Source organism: Emys orbicularis, chromosome 23 (genome assembly GCF_028017835.1).
Source record: "Emys orbicularis isolate rEmyOrb1 chromosome 23, rEmyOrb1.hap1, whole genome shotgun sequence".
In the NCBI taxonomy this organism is placed as follows: Eukaryota; Metazoa; Chordata; order Testudines; family Emydidae; genus Emys; species Emys orbicularis.
The window spans coordinates 19,955,982-19,978,347 of record NC_088705.1 but is presented as its reverse complement, the minus strand read 5'-3'; the positions used below and the strand labels follow the sequence as shown (position 1 = coordinate 19,978,347).

General features: G+C 44.0%; 1 protein-coding gene across 2 annotated transcripts in view; it reads left to right on the top strand.

The window, feature by feature from the left end:
• ZMPSTE24 (zinc metallopeptidase STE24) overlaps positions 1-22,366 on the top strand; it is a 133,659-nt gene that overhangs the window by 63,861 nt on the left and 47,432 nt on the right. The window contains exons 4-5 of one of the 2 annotated variants that reach the window (XM_065421607.1): positions 1,189-1,305; positions 7,822-7,974. The exons of the other annotated variant lie outside the window; for it this stretch is intronic. Coding sequence (XP_065277679.1) covers positions 1,189-1,305; positions 7,822-7,974 — 270 coding nt within the window. The remainder of the gene's footprint in view (positions 1-1,188; positions 1,306-7,821; positions 7,975-22,366) is intronic. 2 annotated transcript variants of the gene reach the window in all.

Genomic DNA, 22,366 nt, shown 5'->3' with positions numbered 1-22,366 from the left:
AGTAGTAATTCACATAACGCGGGGACAGGACCCTCTTGCAGATCATCTAGGCAGGTCCTCAGGTCAGATGCACGAATGGTCTTTGAAGGATGAAGTGGTGAATCACCTCTTCAGTTTGTGGAGGAACCCAATAATAGACCCATTTGCATCCAGCAACAACAGGAAATGCCAGAGATATTGTTCCAGGGCACGGAAAGAAAAGGAATCCGTATTGGATGCTTTTCTAATACACTGGGGTCAGGGTCTAATGTATGCTTTTCCTCCATTTCCCCTTATTTGGAGAATAAGATAAAACCGGACAAAGCCAGGGTGATTTTAATAACACCAGCATAGCCCAGACAACAGTGGTATCTGGATTTGATGCATCTGTCAAAAGGATTAGTGGAATCTCTACTACGGACACTGGTCTTGTCATAACAAACAAGAAAGGTCTGTCATTTGGACCTTAGGTACCTTCACTTGACTGCATGGGGAATAGACCTTTAGATGAGCTAGAAGAAAGCCTTTCATTAGAAGTACAGAATGTACTGTTATATCCTAGAAACGAACCCAATTAAAGTGTTATAGTCTTAAATGGAAAAGGATTTTGTTATGGATTGCCTTGTATAATGCAGCTCCTTATATGGCACTCATTCCAAATCAAGACTCAGGAGGGTATCCTGTTATCAGAAATTTGTGTATGTAACTTCCCCCTGTATCCTGGGCTCTATCCTGTGTCTGTTACGTTGTTGGGCTTTACATATTCGCTCTTTGCCCTTTATATTTCTTACCTTATCTTCAAATACTAATAAATGTGTGTTTATAGATTCATAGGTTTTAAGGCCAGAAAGGACCATTATTATCATCTAGTCCAAGGTACTGATTAGCATAAGCCAAAGAATTTCACCTAGTAAATCCTTCATTAAGCTTAAATGTTGTGGTTAAGCTACATCATGTTTTTGGAAAGATGTCCAAACTTTATTCAATCACTTGGAGCCTTAACCTGCTACATCTCCAGACAAGTTGTTCAATTGGTTAATGACCCTAAGCATTAAAAATTTGCACCTTATCTCTAGCCTCAATTTATCTAGCTTTAGCTTTCAGCCAGTTCCTGTTATACTATTTATATAAATTTGCTTTATTGGCAATAAGATGTCTAAATTATGTTGTAAGAAGTTTATAAGTAGGAACTCTTTTTCTTGTGTATAGATTGCTCAGTCATTGGTGTTCCTGCTGCTTGCTACACTCTTCAGTGCGGTGACTGGCCTACCATGGAGTCTATATAATACCTTTGTCATAGAGGAGAAACATGGCTTCAATCAGCAGGTACTGTGAAATATACCTCTATGGAAATAGCTTTCCAAATTAAAGTTAGTTTATAGAAAATGCCAGGTGGACAAATATCTGTAAATACCTCCTATTTGCCAGTAGTATTTCTTTTACCATATGCAATGTGACATTAATATTTCTGTGGGAACCTAAATCTCTGAATGTTTTGACCATAATTCACAGATATGCCAGCTTCTTCTTTCCCTTATATCATCCGATCACTTTCTGTTCCAGACCACAAATTCTTAGTACTTAGCTCTTTCTGCAGCTGCCCTCACACAAACATCACACCAGCACCTACGAATGGATCAGTCATGTCTTATGTTAAGTTGTTCAGGGAAGATGGTGGCAGCTGTTGCAGCAAAGAGAAGAGGAAATATATACCCTCGTTGTGGAGCCAAGAATCTCTCCTGCCTCATCGCTTCCATTGTCAGTTAGGTCTTGTCTGCCTCCTACAGCCTGGTTCCCCTTACCAGTCCCATGTTGAAGAGGTCTAGTGAGTGTTCCTTTGCCAGGCTGCTGCCTACCCCTCCCCAGAAGCACTTCTGACACCCAAGTCCAGGCACTGCATGTAGCTGATTGAGTGGGGTTGAGAGCACCATCTCTGGTTTACCTCCTTAATCTGCCTCATGAATTCCGCCTTCTGCTAAACCAGAAGGGTCATCTCTTCATTCTCACCTCCTACAAACTACTCACTTGTCTTGTTCCAGCAGCTTCAATTTCCTTAACTTGCCCCTTCCCCATCACCTGCGTAGGTCTCCCTCCTACACTGGCAGGACCTTTCTCTTCAGAGAGCTTCCCCTTCTCAATTTCTGCCTTAACACTTGCTCAGCTAGGGGTACCTCCTCAGGGTAAATCAGACCTGGTTCCTTCCTTCCTTCCTGGTCCTCATTCTTTCCAGTTCCTCTGAAGAAAGGGTTTGCTTCTGTGAGAGGGAAACATTCCTATCCAGATCATAATAGGCAATTTATTTCTGTGGACTTTGACGCCTTGGCTGTAACTGTCTGCACAGCACTATATCTCTCCAGGAAGGGACTGTAGGGCCCAGAGCCCACCACAAAGTTCCAGTTTAACACAGGCTGAAAGTTGGGAAATCAATCAGGAAAGCCCTTTCTCATATTGTAGAGAATTTATCTGCTTCATCTGCAAGAGCACAGTACCAGATGCCCTGGGATTTTCTCATTTCTATTTGCAGTTTCCCAGGAACCAGGAGGAGTCGAAGCTAGACCTAAAGTAACTGAACTAGTTGTTTGTCACTTCTAGACATTTCCAAGTAGAGCCAGGTTAGCAGTTACTTCATCCTTACTGCAGTAGAAACAGGAGACTGTTTTGCCTCCATCAACCTACAGGTGACTCACAAATGAAAAATAACTGAGGCTTTTTTACTATGATGTATAAAGAAGGCCTGAAAATTTTCCTCCCATCTACTCTCTGCTCCCCCGCACTCAGCTCCCCAAAATCTTCTTGGTTTCACACATTAGAATTACATGTCTAGCCTAGCAATTTTTTCCTGAAATTCCCTGTGGGCCAGATACTACGGAAACAGAACCTAATTAACTGAGAAGGGAGATGACATCTGTTCAAAATACTTAAAACTTCATGTTTTATTTCACTTCTTTCACACACACTTAAATGCCTGAGAAACATCTGAGGGAAGAGTGTTGTGAGTTCAAAACCAAACCCCTTTCAGCCTTTCATTCATCTTCATAAAGAAGCAAAAAGAGCACAGACCCATTTTTCCCCTTTGCAGGACAATATGTTCTCATGAAGCAGAGGTTGCCTGATGTTTGCTCTGGACCATGAATATTTCAATTTATTATCTTGCCCTACCATCTGCTCTGTGTGTATTCTTCAAAGTGGTTGTCATAGCAACAGTATTTTGCTCACAGAAGATGCATATTTTACCAATGGCTGCTGATAGTTTCTAGATACTCCATCCTTCTTGGCAGGCAGAGTCATCAAGTGTAAAGGTCAGCCCAGTTAATTACTGTCGTGGACTTTATAATCAACTCTGAGAAAAGTAATTTCCTTCTTAGCCCCACTTAGGCAATCTGTGGGCTTGTGGAAGCCTCATGCATCTAAACAAAAATGTGCCTCTCCACAACTTTTACTGGTCAGTCATTTCCAAAGCCAATGAGCAATGTTTATCTTTGGGTTGACTTAGGGCACCTGGCCAAGGAGGCAAAGAAATATATGGATTTTTTGCAAACTCCAGTCCATGCAATTTGCCCTAATACTCATCCAACTGGACAATATATAGTGGATTACTTATTTAGGCAAAGCAGAACTTGGAGCAAGGTACTAGTTTGTAGAAGCAATTTTTATAATGTTTTCAAAACATTATCTTACCTCCCTCAGACCAGCTCATCTTGTAAGGTTCTTACATTTCTAATGCATTCCTGTCAAGGGAAAGGTTCCACATGGCCATTCTGCTAAAAATGGGGCTCTCCAAGCCTGGATCTGCTTTCCACAGCCAAGAATGCCTACCCAGTTTATGCTGATTTTGTTGCGAGTTTAGAGACATTTGAACAATGGATGCCTTTTTAATCCCTTGGAATGGAGAGGGAAGAAGAGCTTTGTAAATTTTCCTGACCCCTTTTTACTGAATTTGGAGGAATCTGAAAGTTGTAGAGGAAAGATAATCATCATTGATTCCCTTTAGATGTTGGTTCTATGAATTGCTGATGCTGTCAGCCCAGGATCTGCTTGCCTTCCCCCTAGTTCCATATCTACTGTCTCAGGGCCCAGTAGTTCACAAAGGCCTAGATAATCTTCACCTCAAACCCTGGTTTGAGAAAGTTTCCTTGACATTTTTTGGTTTCTTTGGTCAGGCAACTGATGTTCTCCTTAAGTTCTGCAGGCAGTCCCCTCCAAATTCTATTATAGTGTCTGGAATTTGTTTCTGCTTAGTATTTTTTGAAGAGATTCAGAACCTCCCCTAGGCCTTGGATTTGATTTCTCTAGATGTCTTGGAAAGTGGTCTAATCCTACATCACTTCAAGTGGCAAGCTTCTTTTCTTGAGACTGTTATTCAGACAGTTAATTGGCTCTCATCCTCTGCTCACTAGAGTCCAGGAAATGGAAAAGCTAGAGAGTAGACCTTACTTTCCTTCACTCCTCACCCATCTCATTCTTCGTTCTCAGTCAGTGAGGCATTTGCTGTCTGCTTGCTATCTCCAGAAGTCTTTGTAGCAGCCATCATCTTGTGGTGCTATGTCAGGAACTTTGATTCTTTCCTAGTGTTTTGTAATAAGGTGGCCTTTTGTCGTAGAAACCTAAAACTTTACCGCCTTAGAACTCAAGACTTTACATTCTCCACATCTTTGTCCTCTGCCACAACCCCAAAAAAGGGACAAAAGGCATCCAGAACAGTTTGAGCAAAATTGACTTGGATTTGTATCGAAGGTCTGTGTTGTAGGTTGCAAATCATAGCTCAACTTCCTGGGCCAAACAAGAGCCTGGCTATGCAGGAGATTTGTCAGGCATCTACCTGGAGAGCCAGTTACACTTTTACATACCATTAGTCTGTGCATGTAGTCCTTGGGTCCAGCATTCAGGTGGTGAGCATCAATCTAATGGGGAGAGGACTTCTCACAGAATCTTCACGTCCATGGGGTGTTTGCTGGTCTTCAGTGTTCATTTGGCCCTCCCTGGATATTCCCGAAGACTGGAGCCACAAAATCCTGTCCACCATAGTGAAAGCGGACGTTGAACATTCCATTGTATCAGATGCATCTAGAGCAACTTTTGCATAGATGTTCAGGCCACTAGCTGCCCCTCACATACTACAGATCTTCTCTCTTCTCTTTTATTCCGCAGTAAGCTTTGCTACGAACTGCAACACCTTGTCCCAGATAGAGCAGCACCTGCCAAGAAGTTGATGACGGATGCCACACACTCAGATGGGGAGCTCATCTGGACCACCTTTAGACCCTTCTGTGCCTCTTGTGTCTCTCCTTTTCTCTCCCCCCCCCCCCCCGAAATTCTCTCCACATTAATGTCCTCGAGCTCAGAGCCATACATCTAGTATGTGTGGCATTTCAACCCTTGCTTCAGGGATCCACAATCCAAGTGATGATGGACAATACAACAGCAATGGTGGGGAGGAGCATGATCAACTTGGCTCTGTCAAGAAGTCATTAGGCTGGTGCATTGGTCTTCAAATCTAACCTGTAGCTTTCCATCCCCCAAGCTTACAAAATGCCCTATTGGATCAGCTAGGATAGCTAGATCAGACAACCACAAGCTAACTGTGAAACTCAATTGTGCGGAGTATCTTTTGTGGGTAGGTCTATTTTGGGGCCTCCCTATTTGCCACATTCCAGAACAAGAAATGCTGGATGTTCTGCTTCAGGGTCCCTGTCATATGCCTTCCTCACCTCATGGACACCAGAGTTCATGTATGCCTAACCATCGATCCCATTAATACCAAGGGTCCTGAGGAAACTTGGACAGGATTCAGTCTCAGTGATTATGATAGTTCCAGCTTGACTTAGAGAGTTCTGGTACTCTCATCTGATAAATCTGTCGATACAGCTGTAGATCACACCTATTCTTCCCAGTGTGGATTCACAAAAATGGAGGTCGTATCTTACACCCAGATCTAGCATCATTATATTTGGGAACCTGGATGCTGGCTAGCTAGCGGTCATCGAATGAAGCTATTCTACGTAAGTCCAGAACACTTTGATATGTAGTAGTAAAATCTCTAATAGACATCCCCATCTCCCTTGGAAGCCCTGGTTTCTGTTGTTCTGGTCTGTCTGCTTGCCCTAAAACATTCAGGGCTATCCATAAAGGGTATAGTTAGCAGCAATATGGGCACATCATCCACCTGTTCAGGGTCATAGCATATTTTCCTACCCTACAGTTGTTAGATTCCTCAAGAAGCTCATTTATGTACTTCTCCCAGTCCGGGAGCCCCCTCCTTTCTGGGACCTCAGCATAGTATTACTGGTTTGATGTGTCCTCTTTCTGATCCCCTCAGAGCCTGCTCTTTATGCCACTTGTCTATGAAGACTACATAATATAAGCATGGAGAGTAGAGGAAATTCATGTTTGGTCCACCTTAATTAATCTTTGTGGAACACCGTGTAACTCTTAGCCTCATTCGAAATTCTTTCTTTAAAAAGTCTTAAATTTTCATTTAAATCAGCTGATTCACCTTCCAGTTTTCTTTCCCAAGCTCTGTTAAAACTAGAGGGAAGCCAAACAGCACACCATTGTTTGAAAGAGGCCTGCCCGCACCGACTTAGAAAAAACAAGTGTCACAGATCCATGGGATTGATACTATGCCCCAGCTTTTAAACAGTCTCTTGGAGAAATCCCTTCAGTAATAGACTCCCAAGGGGTTTCACTTTCTTCCTTCAGAATAGGCCTTGCAGCCTTACCCACTCAGAGCCTGAGCTTCTGGCCTCAAGCACTCCTATTTCACACTGAGCTTTGCCAGCAAATCCAACTATGATAGACTCCTAATCAGAGGCTTGTGCACTCTTCAGGGCCTAATTCACCTCAGCAAATACTTGCGGTAACATCAAGCAGTCTTTTCAAAATAGAGTAGGATTTATTAGTTAACTGGAATACAACATTGGAAGTCCTTAGTTTAGCACAGAGAAATAAAATTTGTGTGTCCATCTGTCCAAGCCAGAGCAATCCATTAGCCAAGCTGTAATGGGTTCCATTATTGCTTTTGTCTCTCACCCTTTTGTCAGTCCCACATGAGAGCAGCCAGCCTTTTTGAGAAACCACTTTTAATCCCCTGGCAGTCACCTCTCTGTCCTTTGTCCTTTGTTTCTGAGCTGGTCTCTTCTCAGCTTCGCTGCTGAGAGGTGGTGGGAAAAACCACCTTTCTCTTGGTGATTGAGTATTTTGGTCATTGGGGTTTCCCATTTTCTCTTGGGAATTATGCACTGATATGGGTCACTTTCAGAAGGTTCCATCCGATTCCTTAAGGACCTGTTCATTGTGGCCCAGACAGCAAAGCGACGCAAACACCTCATATCTGCTGTGCTGCCCTGAGAGCCGACTTCAACTCCGCACCCCTGCACTCCCCCACATGGATAGCAATGGAAAGTACAGAGGGAAGCTGAGGCACACATAGCCTTCATAAAAATATTACGAAAAATTGCCATTTTGTTTGGGCTCACTCTACTCTTTTTGTCTTTGAGTGGGGGGCGGGGGTGCAAGGACATCTGTGGTGCAAGTGCAGCTCCATTGGATACTGCTGATTAAGAGAATCCTATATGGTATTCTTGGATGCATGTGCACCAGAGTGGAATCCATGTAGAGAATACATCTTGAAGAACCATAGTTCCTGAAAGGTAAGTAACTGTTCTTTCAAAATTTAATTGTTGCCTTTGCTGTGTTGCTCCATGGCACACATCAGTATTGCTGTATTCCTCTCACTTATAACATAGAATAAATTTTGAACATTAGGTGAAAGACCAGTTCATTAACCCACAGTACCACTTAGCTATCTACAATATGAATATCACTAATGTTCTTTCTTTACAGACACTGGGATTTTTTTTTAAGGATGCCATCAAGAAGTTTATCGTGACTCAGTGTATTCTGTTGCCCGTGACCTCTCTTCTGCTTTACATTATTAAAATAGGGGGAGACTACTTCTTCATTTATGCCTGGCTGTTCACATTAGTTGTTTCCTTGGTGAGTATGGAGGTACTTTTTTGTCCATTTTGAATATCAGTTTGTTCTCGGGGTATAGTGCACAGAGTTTTAAAAATATATATATTTCTTAAAACTGGAAGAAATTTAAACTGGAAACCCTATCAGTCTTTACAATCTTATTACTATCATTAGTCTAGCAGCAGCAGCAGCTCCTGTTTATTATTCCTCTAAATGCTCATAAAAGCTTATTAATGTGACATTTAAATGAAAAATACATTTAATCTAATATTGAAGTGTCTTCTATCAAGAAGCAATAACAGTTTGACCACATGTGCATTTCTGTCAACAGTATCTGACATCCTTTTTCAAACATCCAGCCACTGGTCCTCAGTTACATAGTACTTAGGGTATGTCTACACTTAAAACGCTACAGCAGCATAGCTGTAGACAATCATCACAGTGATGCAAGGGGTTCTCCCTTCGCTGTAGTGAATCCACCTCTCCAAGAGGCAGTAGCTAGGTTGACGGAAGAACTGGACCTGGTATTCCGTGATGATCTCACGAATGTTGACAGAAGTAGTATCAAGTAGAAGTAGGGAACGTATTATTTCCCTGCTTCTGTTTCCAATTGTTAGGGTTCGTTTTTCATTAATGATTAATGAAATGTCAGATAACTCAATCGGTTTATTAAACAGAAAAATCAGCACAGGAGAGGGTCGTACGTTATCAATCTCTGAGAAGTGGTCTCACAGCAATCACAGCTCACATCATCTGTGTCTGCTCCAAAGTGTGAGTTAATCTGACATATTTTTGTCCATTTGTTTACAGCAAGTAGAAGATTAATACACCTTACACCCTTTTCCTTATCTAGTTTCATATCTATTTTTCAGCATACAAAAGACATCTATACCAACCAGACACCATAACTTTCCAGATGTTCATGAACTGTAGAGTACAAGTAGCAGCAGACCATAGTGACATAAACTGTTTTATACTAACGATACTTACCAACTATTCATATATAACAATCCTTAACAGAACACATCTTACTCCTGACAAGTTCAGCGCACATAAAGAACAAACGTTATACACGGTTCACCATAAGCTTAGCATAAATACAAAAGCATGCTGGGAGTTTGGTTCATAGCTATACAGCTTTGCGTAAATACAAAATGTACAAAGCCTTCTAGAAAAATATATTGGCTAATACAAGGATTGCATTTACTGTCTTAGTCAATGCATCATAGAATCATAGAACCATAGAATATCAGGGTTGGAAGGGACCTCAGGAGGTCATCTAGTCCAACCCCCTGCTCAAAGCAGGACCTAATCCCAACTAAATCATCCCAGCCAGGGCTTTGTCAAGCCTGACCTTAAAAACCTCTAAGGAAGGAGATTCCACCACCTCCCTAGGTAACCCATTCCAGTGCTTCACCACCCTCCTAGTGAAAAAGTTTTTCCTAATATCCAACCTAAACCTCCCCCACTGCAACTTGAGACCATTACTCCTTGTTCTGTCGTCTGCTACCACTGAGAACAGCCTAGATCCATCCTCTTTGGAACCCCCTTTCAGGTAGTTGAAAGCAGCTATCAAATCCCCCCTCATTCTTCTCTTCTGCAGACTAAACAATCCCAGTTCCTTCAGCCTCTCCTCATAAGTCATGTGCTCCAGCCCCCTAATCATTTTTGTTGCCCTCCGCTGGACTCTTTCCACATCCTTCTTGTAGTGTGGGGCCCAAAACCGGACACAGTTCTCCAGGTGAGGCCTCACCAATGTCGAATAGAGGGGAACGATCACGTCCCTCGATCTGCTGGCAATGCCCCTACTTATACAGCCCAAAATGCCGTTAGCCTTCTTGGCAACAAGGGCACACTGTTGACTCGTATCCAGCTTCTTGTCCACTGTAACTCCTAGGTCCTTTTCTGCAGAACTGCTGCCTAGCCACTCGGTCCCTAGTCTGTAACAGTGAATGGGATTCTTCCGTCCTAAGTGCAGGACTCTGCACTTGTCCTTGTTGAACCTCATGAGGTTTCTTTTGGCCCAATCCTCTAATTTGTCTAGGTCCCTCTGTATCCTATCCCTACCCTCCAGCGTATCTACAACTCCTCCCAGTTTAGTGTCATCTGCAGACTTGCTGAGAGTGCAGTCCACGCCATCCTCCAGATCATTAATGAAGATATTGAACAAAACCAGCCCCAGGACCGACCCTTGGGGCACTCCTCTTGAAACCGGCTGCCAACTAGACATGGAGCCGTTGATCACTACCCGTTGAGCCCGATAATCTAGCCAGCTTTCTATCCACTGTGACAGCCCCAGGCCAGTGGGGTACAGGAGTCTGGTAGAGGGCAAATATACTGGTCACTGGATGAGTAGTTTTCTGTTCCCTGAGTGACCAGAGCAGGGGCTGCACTAGAGTAATCAGGAACCTGCTAGAACCAGTTACGGCAGGCAGGCTAATTAGGACACCTGGAGCCAATTAAGAAGAAGCTGCTAGAATCAATTAAGGCAGGCTAATCAGGGCACCTGGGCTTTAAAAAGGAGCTCACTTCAGTTTGTGGTGCGAGTGTGAGGAGCTGGGAGCAAGAGGCGCAAGGAGCTGAGAATGAGAGGGTGTGCTGCTGGAGGACTGAGGAGCACAAGTGTTATCAGACACCAGGAGGAAGGTCCTGTGGTGAGAATAAGGAAGGTCTTTGAAGGAGGCCATAGGGAAGTAGCCCAGGGAGTTGTAGCTGTCATGCAGCTGTTACAGGAGGCACTATAGACAGCTGCAGTCCACAGGGCCCTGGGCTGGAACCCGGAGTAGAGGGCGGGCCCGGGTTCCCCCCAAACCTCCCAATTGATCTGGACTGTGGGTTCTTCCAGAGGGGAAGGTCTCTGGGCTGTTCCCCAACCCACATGGTGAATCTCTGAGGCAAGAAAATCTGCCAATAAGCACAGGACCCAGAGGAGGAACTTTGTCACACCACCTTATAGTCCATTCATCCAGCCCATACTTCTTTAACTTGCTGGCAAGAATACTGTGGGAGACCGTATCAAAAGCTTTGCTAAAATCAAGGAATAACACATCCACTGCTTTCCCCTCATCCACAGACCCAGTTATCTCCTCATAGAAGGCAATTAGGTTAGTCAGGCATGACTTGCCCTTGGTGAATCCATGCTGACTGTTCCTGATCACTTTCCTCTCCTCTAAGTGCTTCAGAATTGATTCCTTGAGGACCTGCTCCATGATTTTTCCAGGGACTGAGGTGAGGCTGACTGGCCTGTAGTTCCCCGGATCCTCCTTCTTCTCTTTTTTAAAGATGGGCACTACATTAGCCTTTTTCCAGTCATCCGGGACCTCCCCCAATCGCCATGAGTTTTCAAAGATAATGGCCAATGGCTCTGCAATCACATCCGCCAACTCCTTTAGCACCCTCGGATGCAGCACATCCGGCCCCATGGACTTGTGCTTGTCCAGTTTTTCTAAATAGTCCTGAACCACTTCTTTCTCCACAGAGGGCTGGTCACCTTCTCCCCATACTGTGCTGCCCAGTGCAGCAGTCTGGGAGCTGACCTTGTTCGTGAAGACAGAGGCGAAAGGTGCATGGTGAAAAGGTTCTGAAAAGGGCAACAAAAATGATTTAGGGGTATGGAATGGCTTCCGTATGAGGAGAGATTAACAAGACTGGGACTTTTCAGCTTGGAAAAGAGATGACTAAGGGGGGATATGATTGAGGTCTGGTGAAAGTAAATAAGAAAGTGTTATTTACTCCTTCTCATAACACAAGAACTAGAAGCCACCAAATGAAATTAATAGGCAGCAGGTTTAAAACAAACAAAAGGAACTATTTCTTCACACAACGCACTGTCAGCCTGTGAACTCTTCGGCAGAGGATGTTGTGAAGGCCAAGACTATAACAGGGTTCAGAAAAGAACTAGATAAATTCATGGAGGATAGGGCAAACAATGGCTATAAGCCAGGATGGGCAGAAATGGTGTCCCTAGCCTCTTTGTCAGAAGCTGGGAATGGGGGCGGGATGGATCACTTCATGATTACCCGTTCTGTTCATTCCCTCTGGGGCACCTGGCTTTGGCCACTGTCGGAAGACAGGATACTTGGCTAGATGTACCTTTGGTCTGACCCAGTATGGCTATTCTTATGTTCTTAAAAGTTATACAGAGAGTTGATTGTGGAAAGCAAATATAGCAATGAGTGAAGATTGTCTCTCATTAATTGAGAATTTAGGATAGTTTGTCCCTTAGAAAATACAATCCATTGGGGAAGTACTTTCAGTTACTTTTCAACAACACTCCAGCTCATCTCTCGTGGTATTGCCGATGTCTGGTGATGTGTTCTAGATAGCTGTCCCTCGACCACCTGATGCCGTCCGACACCATGAGCGTAGCACTGACTGATTCCACGTTCTTGCAACACTCAGTCATTACTGGAGTCTCATGTGCCCTGGGCTCTGATGATCAGAGTGTGTGTTTGAACCTTGTAACCCCTAGCTCTCAAGCGATGGCCACAGGAGTATATTTCTCCACTTTTCGAGCTCAGGCGTTGCGGAAGGCTGGGATCCTGTTCTCAAAGGACACTGTGATGTCCACCATGATGATCTTCTTCCATTCCTCATTGGTGGTGATGGTGTCTGGTCACAGTTGGCTGTCCATTCCGGGGATGGTGGAGTTAACAGCAACCGTCCCCTCGGGTGGCGGCTCCGATTAGGCGATTCTGGATGGCGTTGTGTCACAGCTGCCAGGCTCTGGAATGGGACTTGCAGCTACACAAGACATGGGGTAGCATCTCGCTGGCATAGCCGCATTTCCTGCATCACTTGTCCCGTATCCCATGGCGGACGGCTCTGTTCAGCGGGATGCAGTTGAGCTGGGCCCTGTGTATGAACCTCCTCTCGGCAAGTCGGGTGAAACTGCTCTTGCGAGGACGTGATTGCTGGTGTCCCACTTGCACGTCACCTTGAAGGCCTTCCCCTGGTCCAGTTCCGTTTTAGGTTTTCAACATACTGGCAGCGGATGGCATTCTTCAGGGCCCTCTCCAGCATGGTTCTAGCTCTCGGAGTGATGATTGTGTGCTCTGTATTCTTTACCTGTGGCACCAGGACTCCCAGCGCCTGATGTTCCTCACACCACGTCCAGTGGCAACTGATATGCTTCTCCATTTGTCACATAGCATTGGGGGCACAAGTCCAGAGCGAAGCAAAGTTTCCCCCATTTCTTCCAAATTCGCCTTCCAGTGAGCCGCTCAGTAGGTTGTGACATGTTGGTTGGAGGGGGTCCTGGTGATTCGCTTCCTGATGACATCCTGCATAGCATTCTCTGCGATGTTCCTCATCATGGTGTCCAGGCACATCAGAAGGTAGAAGGTGTGAGTGATCACCGCAACGTTGCACAGATCACCCATTCGAGGGACGTTGGTGCCGCGCTGCCTGTCTGAGATGTACTGTGGATTTTCCAGTTGCAAAATGGTTTCCCACTGACCAATAGCAATCCAGTGTTTGCAAGCTTCTAGAATGCACTTGCCACTTGTTTCTCCACTGTCAGTGCAGCTCTTAATGTGGTATTACTGCCCTGGAGTGCTGGGGTGAGCTTGGCATACAGACCCAGGAATCTGGCCTTTCAAGTCTGAAAGTTCTGCAGCCACTGCTCATCATCTTGAACCTCCATTACCATATGATCCCACCAGTTAATGCTCGTTTCTTGTGTCCAGAAGCAGTGCTCGTCCATCCGCGGCTACTCTGTAAATGCCACCAACAAGTTTTCACTGTGTCCCTCAGCAAACAGTCCTCGAAGAAATTGGCGTGTCCCCCATTGTTACTATGCTTCCTGTGGGTCTGCAAAGCCCAGGAGAATTGTGTAGCGTTCATGAGATTAGTGCAGAGGTCTGTGGGCTCCATGTTTCTGTCACAGATGGCAGCCACTGAACAGTGCCATGTGAATTTGTGGAATATTTTTAAAAAGACACAAGTTATGGGATATGAATAGCATGATGGGATGGAGAAAGTTGCATTCTGAGAACTTGACCCCTAGCTCCCAGAGATCCCTGGGCAAGTCTTTTCTATCCCACAAAATGTGAAAATTTCCCAAAAGGCATTGCGCTGGATGTTGGCATGTGACTCACTGGAATGCCTACTCATGGTGCACTACAGTTTGCATCGACACAAGCACTCCAGGTGAGTATGTGCAGCGCCAGTGCAAGCAGGCAAGTATGCATGAGCAATAGACAAAATTTGGCAGCTGTACTCCCACATAACACTGGTCTACAATTTTTGAGAAGTCGTCTGCTTCAGAGATAAAATGTGCTATTTATTATGTATTTTGATGTGCTGAATTCAAATATGACAATTAAAACAACTGATTGGCTACTGTTTCTAAGATATTTAAGTTTTTACATTTTATGTCTATGTATATTGTGTAGATAGTAGAGTTTTAATCATAAATTGTAAACCTAGGTCTTTTCATGTGTTTATGGTTGCTTTACATGATAATATTTCACCTGTCCTGTTTATGTAACACTTTAAAAATCAGCAAAAGGGTTATATAAATAAAATTTATTATGAAACAAAAGGCAAAAAACTATTCTGTACATAGTTTAGTCCTATTCAGTGTCTACTCGGCGCTTCTTGGCTTGTCTCTTGTATTCATTAAATGGAGCATCTCTTGTCACTGTCCAGCAATAGTCTGCAAGCATTGATGGGCTCCCTTTGCCCTGATAGCGTTTCTCCATTGTTGCAATGTCCTGGTAAAATCTCTCGCCGTGCTCGTCGCTCACTGCTCCGCAGTTCGGTGGAAAAAAATCTAGATGAGAGTGCAAAAAATGTATCTTTAGTGACATGTTGCAACCAAGGCTTTTGTATGCCTTGAGGAGGTTTTCCACCAACAACCTGTAGTTGTCTGCCTTGTTGTTTCCGAGAAAATTTATTGCCACTAACTGGAAGGCTTTCCATGCCGACTTTTCCTTGCCACGCAGTGCATGGTCAAATGCATCATCTCGAAGAAGTTCACGAATCTGAGGACCAACAAAGACACCTTCCTTTATCTTAGCTTCACTTAACCTTGGAAATTTTCCACGGAGGTACTTGAAAGCTGCTTGTGTTTTGTCAATGGCCTTGACAAAGTTCTTCATCAGACCCAGCTTGATGTGTAAGGGTGGTAACAAAATCTTCCTTGATTCAAAAAGTGGTGGATGCTGAACACTTTTCCTCCCAGGCTCCAATGACTGTCGGAGTGGCCAATCTTTCTTGATGTAGTGGGAATCTCTTGCATGACTATCCCATTCGCAGAGAAAACAGCAGTACTTTGTGTATCCAGTCTGCAGACCAAGCAAGAGAGCAACAACCTTCAAATCGCCACAAAGCTGCCACTGATGTTGGTCATAGTTTATGCACCTCAAAAGTTGTTTCATGTTGTCATAGGTTTCCTTCATATGGACTGCATGACCAACTGGAATTGATGGCAAAACATTGCCATTATGCAGTAAAACAGCTTTAAGACTCGTTTTCGATGAATCAATGAACAGTCTCCACTCATCTGGATCGTGAACGATCATAGAATCATAGAATATCAGGGTTGGAAGGGACCTCAGGAGGTCATCTAGTCCAACCCCCTGCTCAAAGCAGGACCAATTCCCAACTAAATCATCCCAGCCAGGGCTTTGTCAAGCCGGGCCTTAAAAACCTCCAAGGAAGGAGACTCCACCACCTCCCTAGGTAACGCATTCCAGTGCTTCACCACCCTCCTAGTGAAATAGTGTTTCCTGATATCCAACCTAGACCTCCCCCACTGCAACTTGAGACCATTGCTCCTTGTTCTGTCATCTGCCACCATTGAGAACAGCCGAGTTCCATCCTCTTTGGAACCCCCCTTCAGGTAGTTGAAGGCTGCTATCAAATCCCCCCTCATTCTTCTCTTCTGGAGACTAAACAATCCCAGTTCCCTCAGCCTCTCCTCATAAGTCATGCGCTCCAGACCCCTAATCATTTTTGTTGCCCTCCACTGGACTCTTTCCAATTTTTCCACATCCTTCTTGTAGTGTGGGGCCCAAAACTGGACACAGTACTCCAGATGAGGCCTCACCAATGTCGAATAAAGGGGAACGATCACGTCCCTCGTTCTGCTGGCAATGCCCCTACTTATACAGCCCAAAATGCCATTAGCCTTCTTGGCAACAAGAGCACACTGTTGACTCATATCCAGCTTCTCGTCCACTGTGACCCCTAGGTTCTTTTCTGCAGAACTGCTACCTAGCCATTCGGTCCCTAGTCTGTAGCTGTGCATGGGATTCTTCCGTCCTAAGTGCAGGACTCTGCACTTGTCCTTGTTGAACCTCATCAGGTTTCTTTTGGCCCAATCCTCTAATTTGTCTAGGTCCCTCTGTATCCGATCCCTACCCTCTAATGTATCTACCACGCCTCCTAGTTTAGTGTCATCGGCAAACTTGCTGAGAGTGCAGTCCACACCATCCTCCAGATCATTAATAAAGATATTAAACAAAACCGGCCCCAGGACCGACCCTTGGGGCACTCCGCTTGAAACTGGCTGCCAACTAGACATGGAGCCATTGATCACTACCCGTTGAGCCCGACGATCTAGCCAGCTTTCTATCCACCTTACAGTCCATTCATCCAGCCCATACTTCTTTAACTTGGCAGCAAGAATACTGTGGGAGACCGTATCAAAAGCTTTGCTAAAGTCAAGGAATAACACATCCACTGCTTTCCCCTCATCCACAGAGCCAGTTACCTCATCATAGAAGGCAATTAGGTTAGTCAGGCATGACTTCCCCTTGGTGAATCCATGCTGACTGTTCCTGATCACTTTCCTCTCCTCTAAGTGTTTCATAATTGATTCCTTGAGGACCTGCTCCATGATTTTTCCAGGGACTGAGGTGAGGCTGACTGGCCTGTAGTTCCCCGGATCCTCCTCCTTCCCTTTTTTAAAGATGGGCACTACATTAGCCTTTTTCCAGTCATCCGGGACCTCCCCCGATCGCCATGAGTTTTCAAAAATAATGGCTAATGGCTCTGCAATCTCATCCGCCAACTCCTTTAGCACCCTCGGATGCAGCGCATCCGGCCCCATGGACTTGTGCACGTCCAGTTTTTCTAAATAGTCCCGAACCACTTCTTTCTCCACAGAGGGCTGGTCATCTCCCCATATTGTGCTGCCCAGTGCAGCAGTCTGGGAGCTGACCTTGTTTGTGAAGACAGAGGCAAAAAAAGCATTGAGTACATTAGCTTTTTCCACATCCTCGGTCACTAGGTTGCCTCCCTCATTCAGTAAGGGGCCCACACTTTCCTTGACTTTCTTCTTGTTGCTAACATACCTGAAGAAACCCTTCTTGTTACTCTTAACATCTCTTGCTAGCTGCAACTCCAAGTGTGATTTGGCCTTCCTGATTTCACTCCTGCATGCCTGAGCAATATTTTTATACTCCTCCCTGGTCATTTGTCCAATCTTCCACTTCTTGTAAGCTTCTTTTTTGCGTTTAAGATCAGCAAGGATTTCACTGTTTAGCCAAGCTGGTCGCCTGCCATATTTACTATTCTTTCTACACATCGGGATGGTTTGTTCCTGCAACCGCAATAAGGATTCTTTAAAATACAGCCAGCTCTCCTGGACCCCTTTGCCCTTCATGTTATTCTCCCAGGGGATCCTGCCCATCTGTTCCCTGAGGGAGTCAAAGTCTGCTTTTCTGAAGTCCAGGGTCCGTATTCTGCTGCTCTCCTTTCTTCCTTGTGTCAGGATCCTGAACTCGACCATCTCATGGTCACTGCCTCCCAGGTTCCCATCCACTTTTGCTTCCCCTACTAATTCTTCCCTGTTTGTGAGCAGCAGGTCAAGAAAAGCTCTGCCCCTAGTTGGTTCCTCCAGCACTTGCACCAGGAAATTGTCCCCTACACTTTCCAAAAACTTCCTGGATTGTCTGTGCACCGCTGTGTTACTGCCCAAGTGCTTGAGGCGGACTTTAAATGGTCTGTTGCCCGGTGTGCTTGGCACCAATAAAGACACCGAGGGGAGAAAGCAAGCCAAGTTTATTTTAGAGCTTTGAAATGGCACTAGGAGACCAGCATGTTTTAAATTTAGTGCAACAAATACAAATAATTTTTACTTTTTATATTTTAAGCAGTTTTTGTGTAAGCTTTTGTTTTGTTATTTTTTTTTATTTTTTTTTATTTTTATTTTTTTAGTAGTTACAATTAGAAAAGTTTTTATACGCTTGCTTATTTTGTGGCCTTGCAAGGCCTGTTTACAGCAGTCTGCCTGCTAGAAAAGCTGATTTTTACATTTTTGTTTTAGCTTGCTACAAAGCTTGTAAGCAGTGAGCACAGAAGTAGGTGAGAGTTCACAAGATGGGGTTTGGGGGTTTAGATAGGCCCAGAGCAAAAGAGCTTTATTGACACTTTGGCTTTTTACTTTTTTGAGTTACTTGGTAGCTATGCTTAGTGGCTTTTAACAATTTTTTTTTTGAGAACACTTAACAAACCTTTGTTAGAGTTTTTTTATACTTTAAAGACAAAATGCGATTAAACTTTATATAATTAGGATTATTAATGAGAGGGTATAAAGGAACCTTTGGGGAGGGAGAGGTACAAATTTTACATATGAGCACTTTACAGCAAATGAGCAAAAGAATAAGAACAAAACATATTATTACATTTGTGAGCAAGATGCGAACAATGTTTCCCCCTATATCCCCTAGTTTTTTTAAACTAGGTATTTAATCCTAAAGGGAATTTAAAATAGTGGGTTCCCCTTCCTGGGCCTTTCACTGGTTAAAGGCTTGTTTAGCTGACAAGATGTGCTTGTTAATGTCCTGTGAAAACTTTGGGACATAGGTACAACACTTTTTTTTAATAAGGGCACAGACCTTGCTTTGTGAGGCTAACACATAATTTAGGGCCTGTCGGTTTTGCAAAGCTAGCAATTGAAGCTGGTACAGCTCAGAACTTATGCTTTTTTCTATGGCTAGGGTATTATTGGCAAACTGGGTGAGAAATTTAGACAGTTTTTTGTAAAGTTGGGCTAGTTGTCCCACCCCATAGGAAGGGAGGGCTATTATTTTAAACTTGTCTTCTTTACTGATGGGTTTTAAGGTAGCTTTTAAGGACTGATAGTACCTGGGACGACCTGAGGGAGCCTTGGGCAGAATGCGGAGGGAAGGAGCAAGATAGCTTTTGTAACAGCTACCATGCCAACCATTAGGAAGCCATTTGTAGGCACTAGTACCACAAACTCAAAAGGCTTTACCATAACTAGCCCTTTTATTGTTACTTTGTGAATTTTGTAGGGAGGCTTGTGGGGAAAGGGTTATTACAAACCCAAATACTTAGAAGACAAGAAGAATTGTTACTAAACAAGTTAAAAAATAACAAGACCAAATACATAGGCTAGGTCCGCCTTTTGTGAATAGATAAAACTAATGCTCAGGGTTTTTGCGGGGAGTATGCTGTGACTGTTTAGAAAGATCACAACGCATTTTTAGCGATTCTTACTGTTTTTTGAATAACAGCTTAAGTTTTAAATTGTTGTTAGCCGTCTTCTCCGCAGGCTGGACAGTCCACTGTTTAGGAATGGGCACTGCTTTCAGTCGAGAGTGATGAATTCAGTTCTTGTGTTTTTTGACCTTTGCCGCTGTATGGGTGACAAGCAGGACGGTGTGGGGTCTTTTTCACTTTTTTTGGAGAGGCTTGTTTTTCCAGGTCCGCACGAGAACGGAGTCACCAGGCTGCAGGGAGTGGACCGGAGTATTTAGCAGAAGAGGCTGTGAATTTTTGGTGTACCTGTGAAGAGAAGAAAGAACAGCAGACAGAGGGCACATGTACTGAGACAAGAAACCACACCCCACTTTTTATTTTTCTGCCAGAACTGGGGTACCATTTATAGGCCATGCTTTTTTAAACATAATTTTGAAGGGACTAAGCCCTATCCTACCCTTAGGGAGAGCACGAATGCGAAGTAACACAAGGGGCAAGGCATTAGGCCACTTAAGAGAGGCCTTCTGACAGATTTTTGAGAGGTGTCGCTTGAGTGTCTGATTTGTGCGTTTTACTACTCCACTGGCTTGTGGTCGCCAGGGTGTGTGGAGTTTCCAGGGGATTTGCAGAGCACTTGATATTTTTTGAACCACTTGAGATGTGAAGTGTGTTTTATTATTAGATTTTATTTACTGGGGAAGGCCGAAGCGAGGAATGATTTTCTTGACAAACTTAAGAACCACTGTTTTGGCAGTGTTGTTGCGACATGGGAAGGCTTTAGGCCATTTGCTGAATTGATTCACTAAGACGAGGAGGTACCTGTACCCTTGGGTCCTGGGAAACTTAGTAAAGTCTATTTGCCACACCAATCCTGGGCCTGGGGTAGGTTTTAGGGTGGCTGGTGGCACTGCTACTCCTGGTCGTGGGTTATTTTTTTGGCAGATTAAACATTCAGCTTGTACCTAGGGGTTTAAGTTTAGAGGTTAGAAAATATTTAGTTATGAACTGGGTGAGAGCCTTTTTGCTTGCGTGTGTGGTTTAATGCAGTTTTTGCAACACTGGTTGAATTAGGCCCTTGGGCAGGAGGATTTTTTTCTTTGTGGAATAAAGCCATCCCTCCTTTCCTGGAGACCGAGACTGTCAGCCAGGTTTTTGTCCTTTTGGGAGTACTGAGGGGCTGCAAGTTCACCCACTGATGGGATGAGGGCATGCATTTGGGCATTCTCCTCTGTTGGTGATTTCAGGGTAGCAGCTTGCTTAGCTTCCCTGTCTGCTCTGGCATTGCTTTTGGTTACCTCTTGATTTTTTTTTTGATGGGCTTTGCAGTGCACCACTGCTACTGCTGAGGAGAGTTGTACTGCTTCTAACAGCCGGAGAATTTGAGACCCATGCTTGACCGGAGAGCCTTGAGCTGTTAACTTTTTTTTTTGCTTTTATAAACCAGCGTGGGCATGCAATACTTCAAAAGCATACTTTGAATTAGTAAAGATATTAACTTGTTTGTTTTTTGCCAGCTCGAGGGCACGGGTTAGGGCCACTAGTTTAGCAAGCTGGGCAGACGTTTCTGCTGGTAAACTCTCAGCTTCCACGGTATTATGAAGAGACACAATAACATAACCAGCCCTTCTTTGCCCATCCACAACAGTACTACTTCCATCTGTATACCATTCCAAGTTAGCATTTGGGAGTGGCTGATCTCTTAGATCTGGGCGGCTAGAATACTGAACATTTATGATTTTTAAATAGTCATGTTTTTGCTTTTTTGTTTTTGGTAGCAGGGTAGCTGGATTAAGGGAGGGACAGATTTGCAGGGTGACTTCAGGATTTTTTAACAGCTTCGCCTGGTACCGAGCAACTTGAGCCTGTGTGAGCCAAAGACCACCCTTAGTGTCCAGCAAGGCTCGGACTATATGGGGAACATACACTTGCACAGTTTCTTTCAGTGTTAGCTTTTTTGCTTCCCCAAACACTAGAGCAGTAGCTGCGACCGCCCTTAAACAGGCTGGCCATTCCTTTGAAACTTGATTTAGTTGTTTAGAAAAGTATGCTACAGGACGCTTTCAGGCACCTAATAGCTGGGTAAGCATTTTTAAAGCTACCCCTTTTTGTTTATGCACATACAGTTGGAACGGCTTAGATATATCGGGCAAGCCGAGGGCTGGAGCTTTTATTAGCTTTTTTTTAAAGATTTTAAATGCTCTGTCCGCTTCTGGGGACCAGTGAAAGGGGTCTTGATCCGCTTCCTTAACACATTTATACAGAGGTTTAGCCCACAGTTCAAATTTTGGAATTTATATTTTGCAAAAGCCTGCCATGCCCAGGAATGCTCTAAGCCGTTTACGATTGCTGGGGATGGGAACTTGGCACATAGCCTCCTTTTTTTTGTTTGAGAGCTGTTTTTCTCCCTGCCTGATGTGAAATCCCAGATATTGAACCTTTGTAAGAGCAATTTGGGCTTTGTTTTGAGATACTCTGTATCCTCGCAATTCAGTAAAGTTTAGGAGACTTACAGTAGCTCTGAGACAAGGGATTAGACCCACAGCAGCAATTAGCAAGTCATTTACATATTGCAGCAAGAGGGCTTTGTTTGAATTATTTCACTTTTTAAAGTTTTTGGCCAAAGCCTGGCCAAACAGAGTGGGGGAATTTTTAAATTCTTGAGCCAATACAGTCTAACAAAGCTGCTTTTTAACCCTTCGTTTGTCTTTATTATGCCTTGCAGTATTTTGCTGATTTTACATTGCTTGGGCACATTTAGGCCCCCCCCCCCTTTCTCTTGGTGGTCAGCCAAGTTTTTGCTGTCCTTGGATGAGCTTGCTAGCTGTATTTTTTTTTTTAATTAATTTATTTTGTGCTTTTTTTTTTTTTTTTTTTTGGCTTTTTTTAACTTTTAAAGGAACTTTTTACTTTTTACTTATATATATATTTTTTAACTATTAACACATACTTATTGCCATTA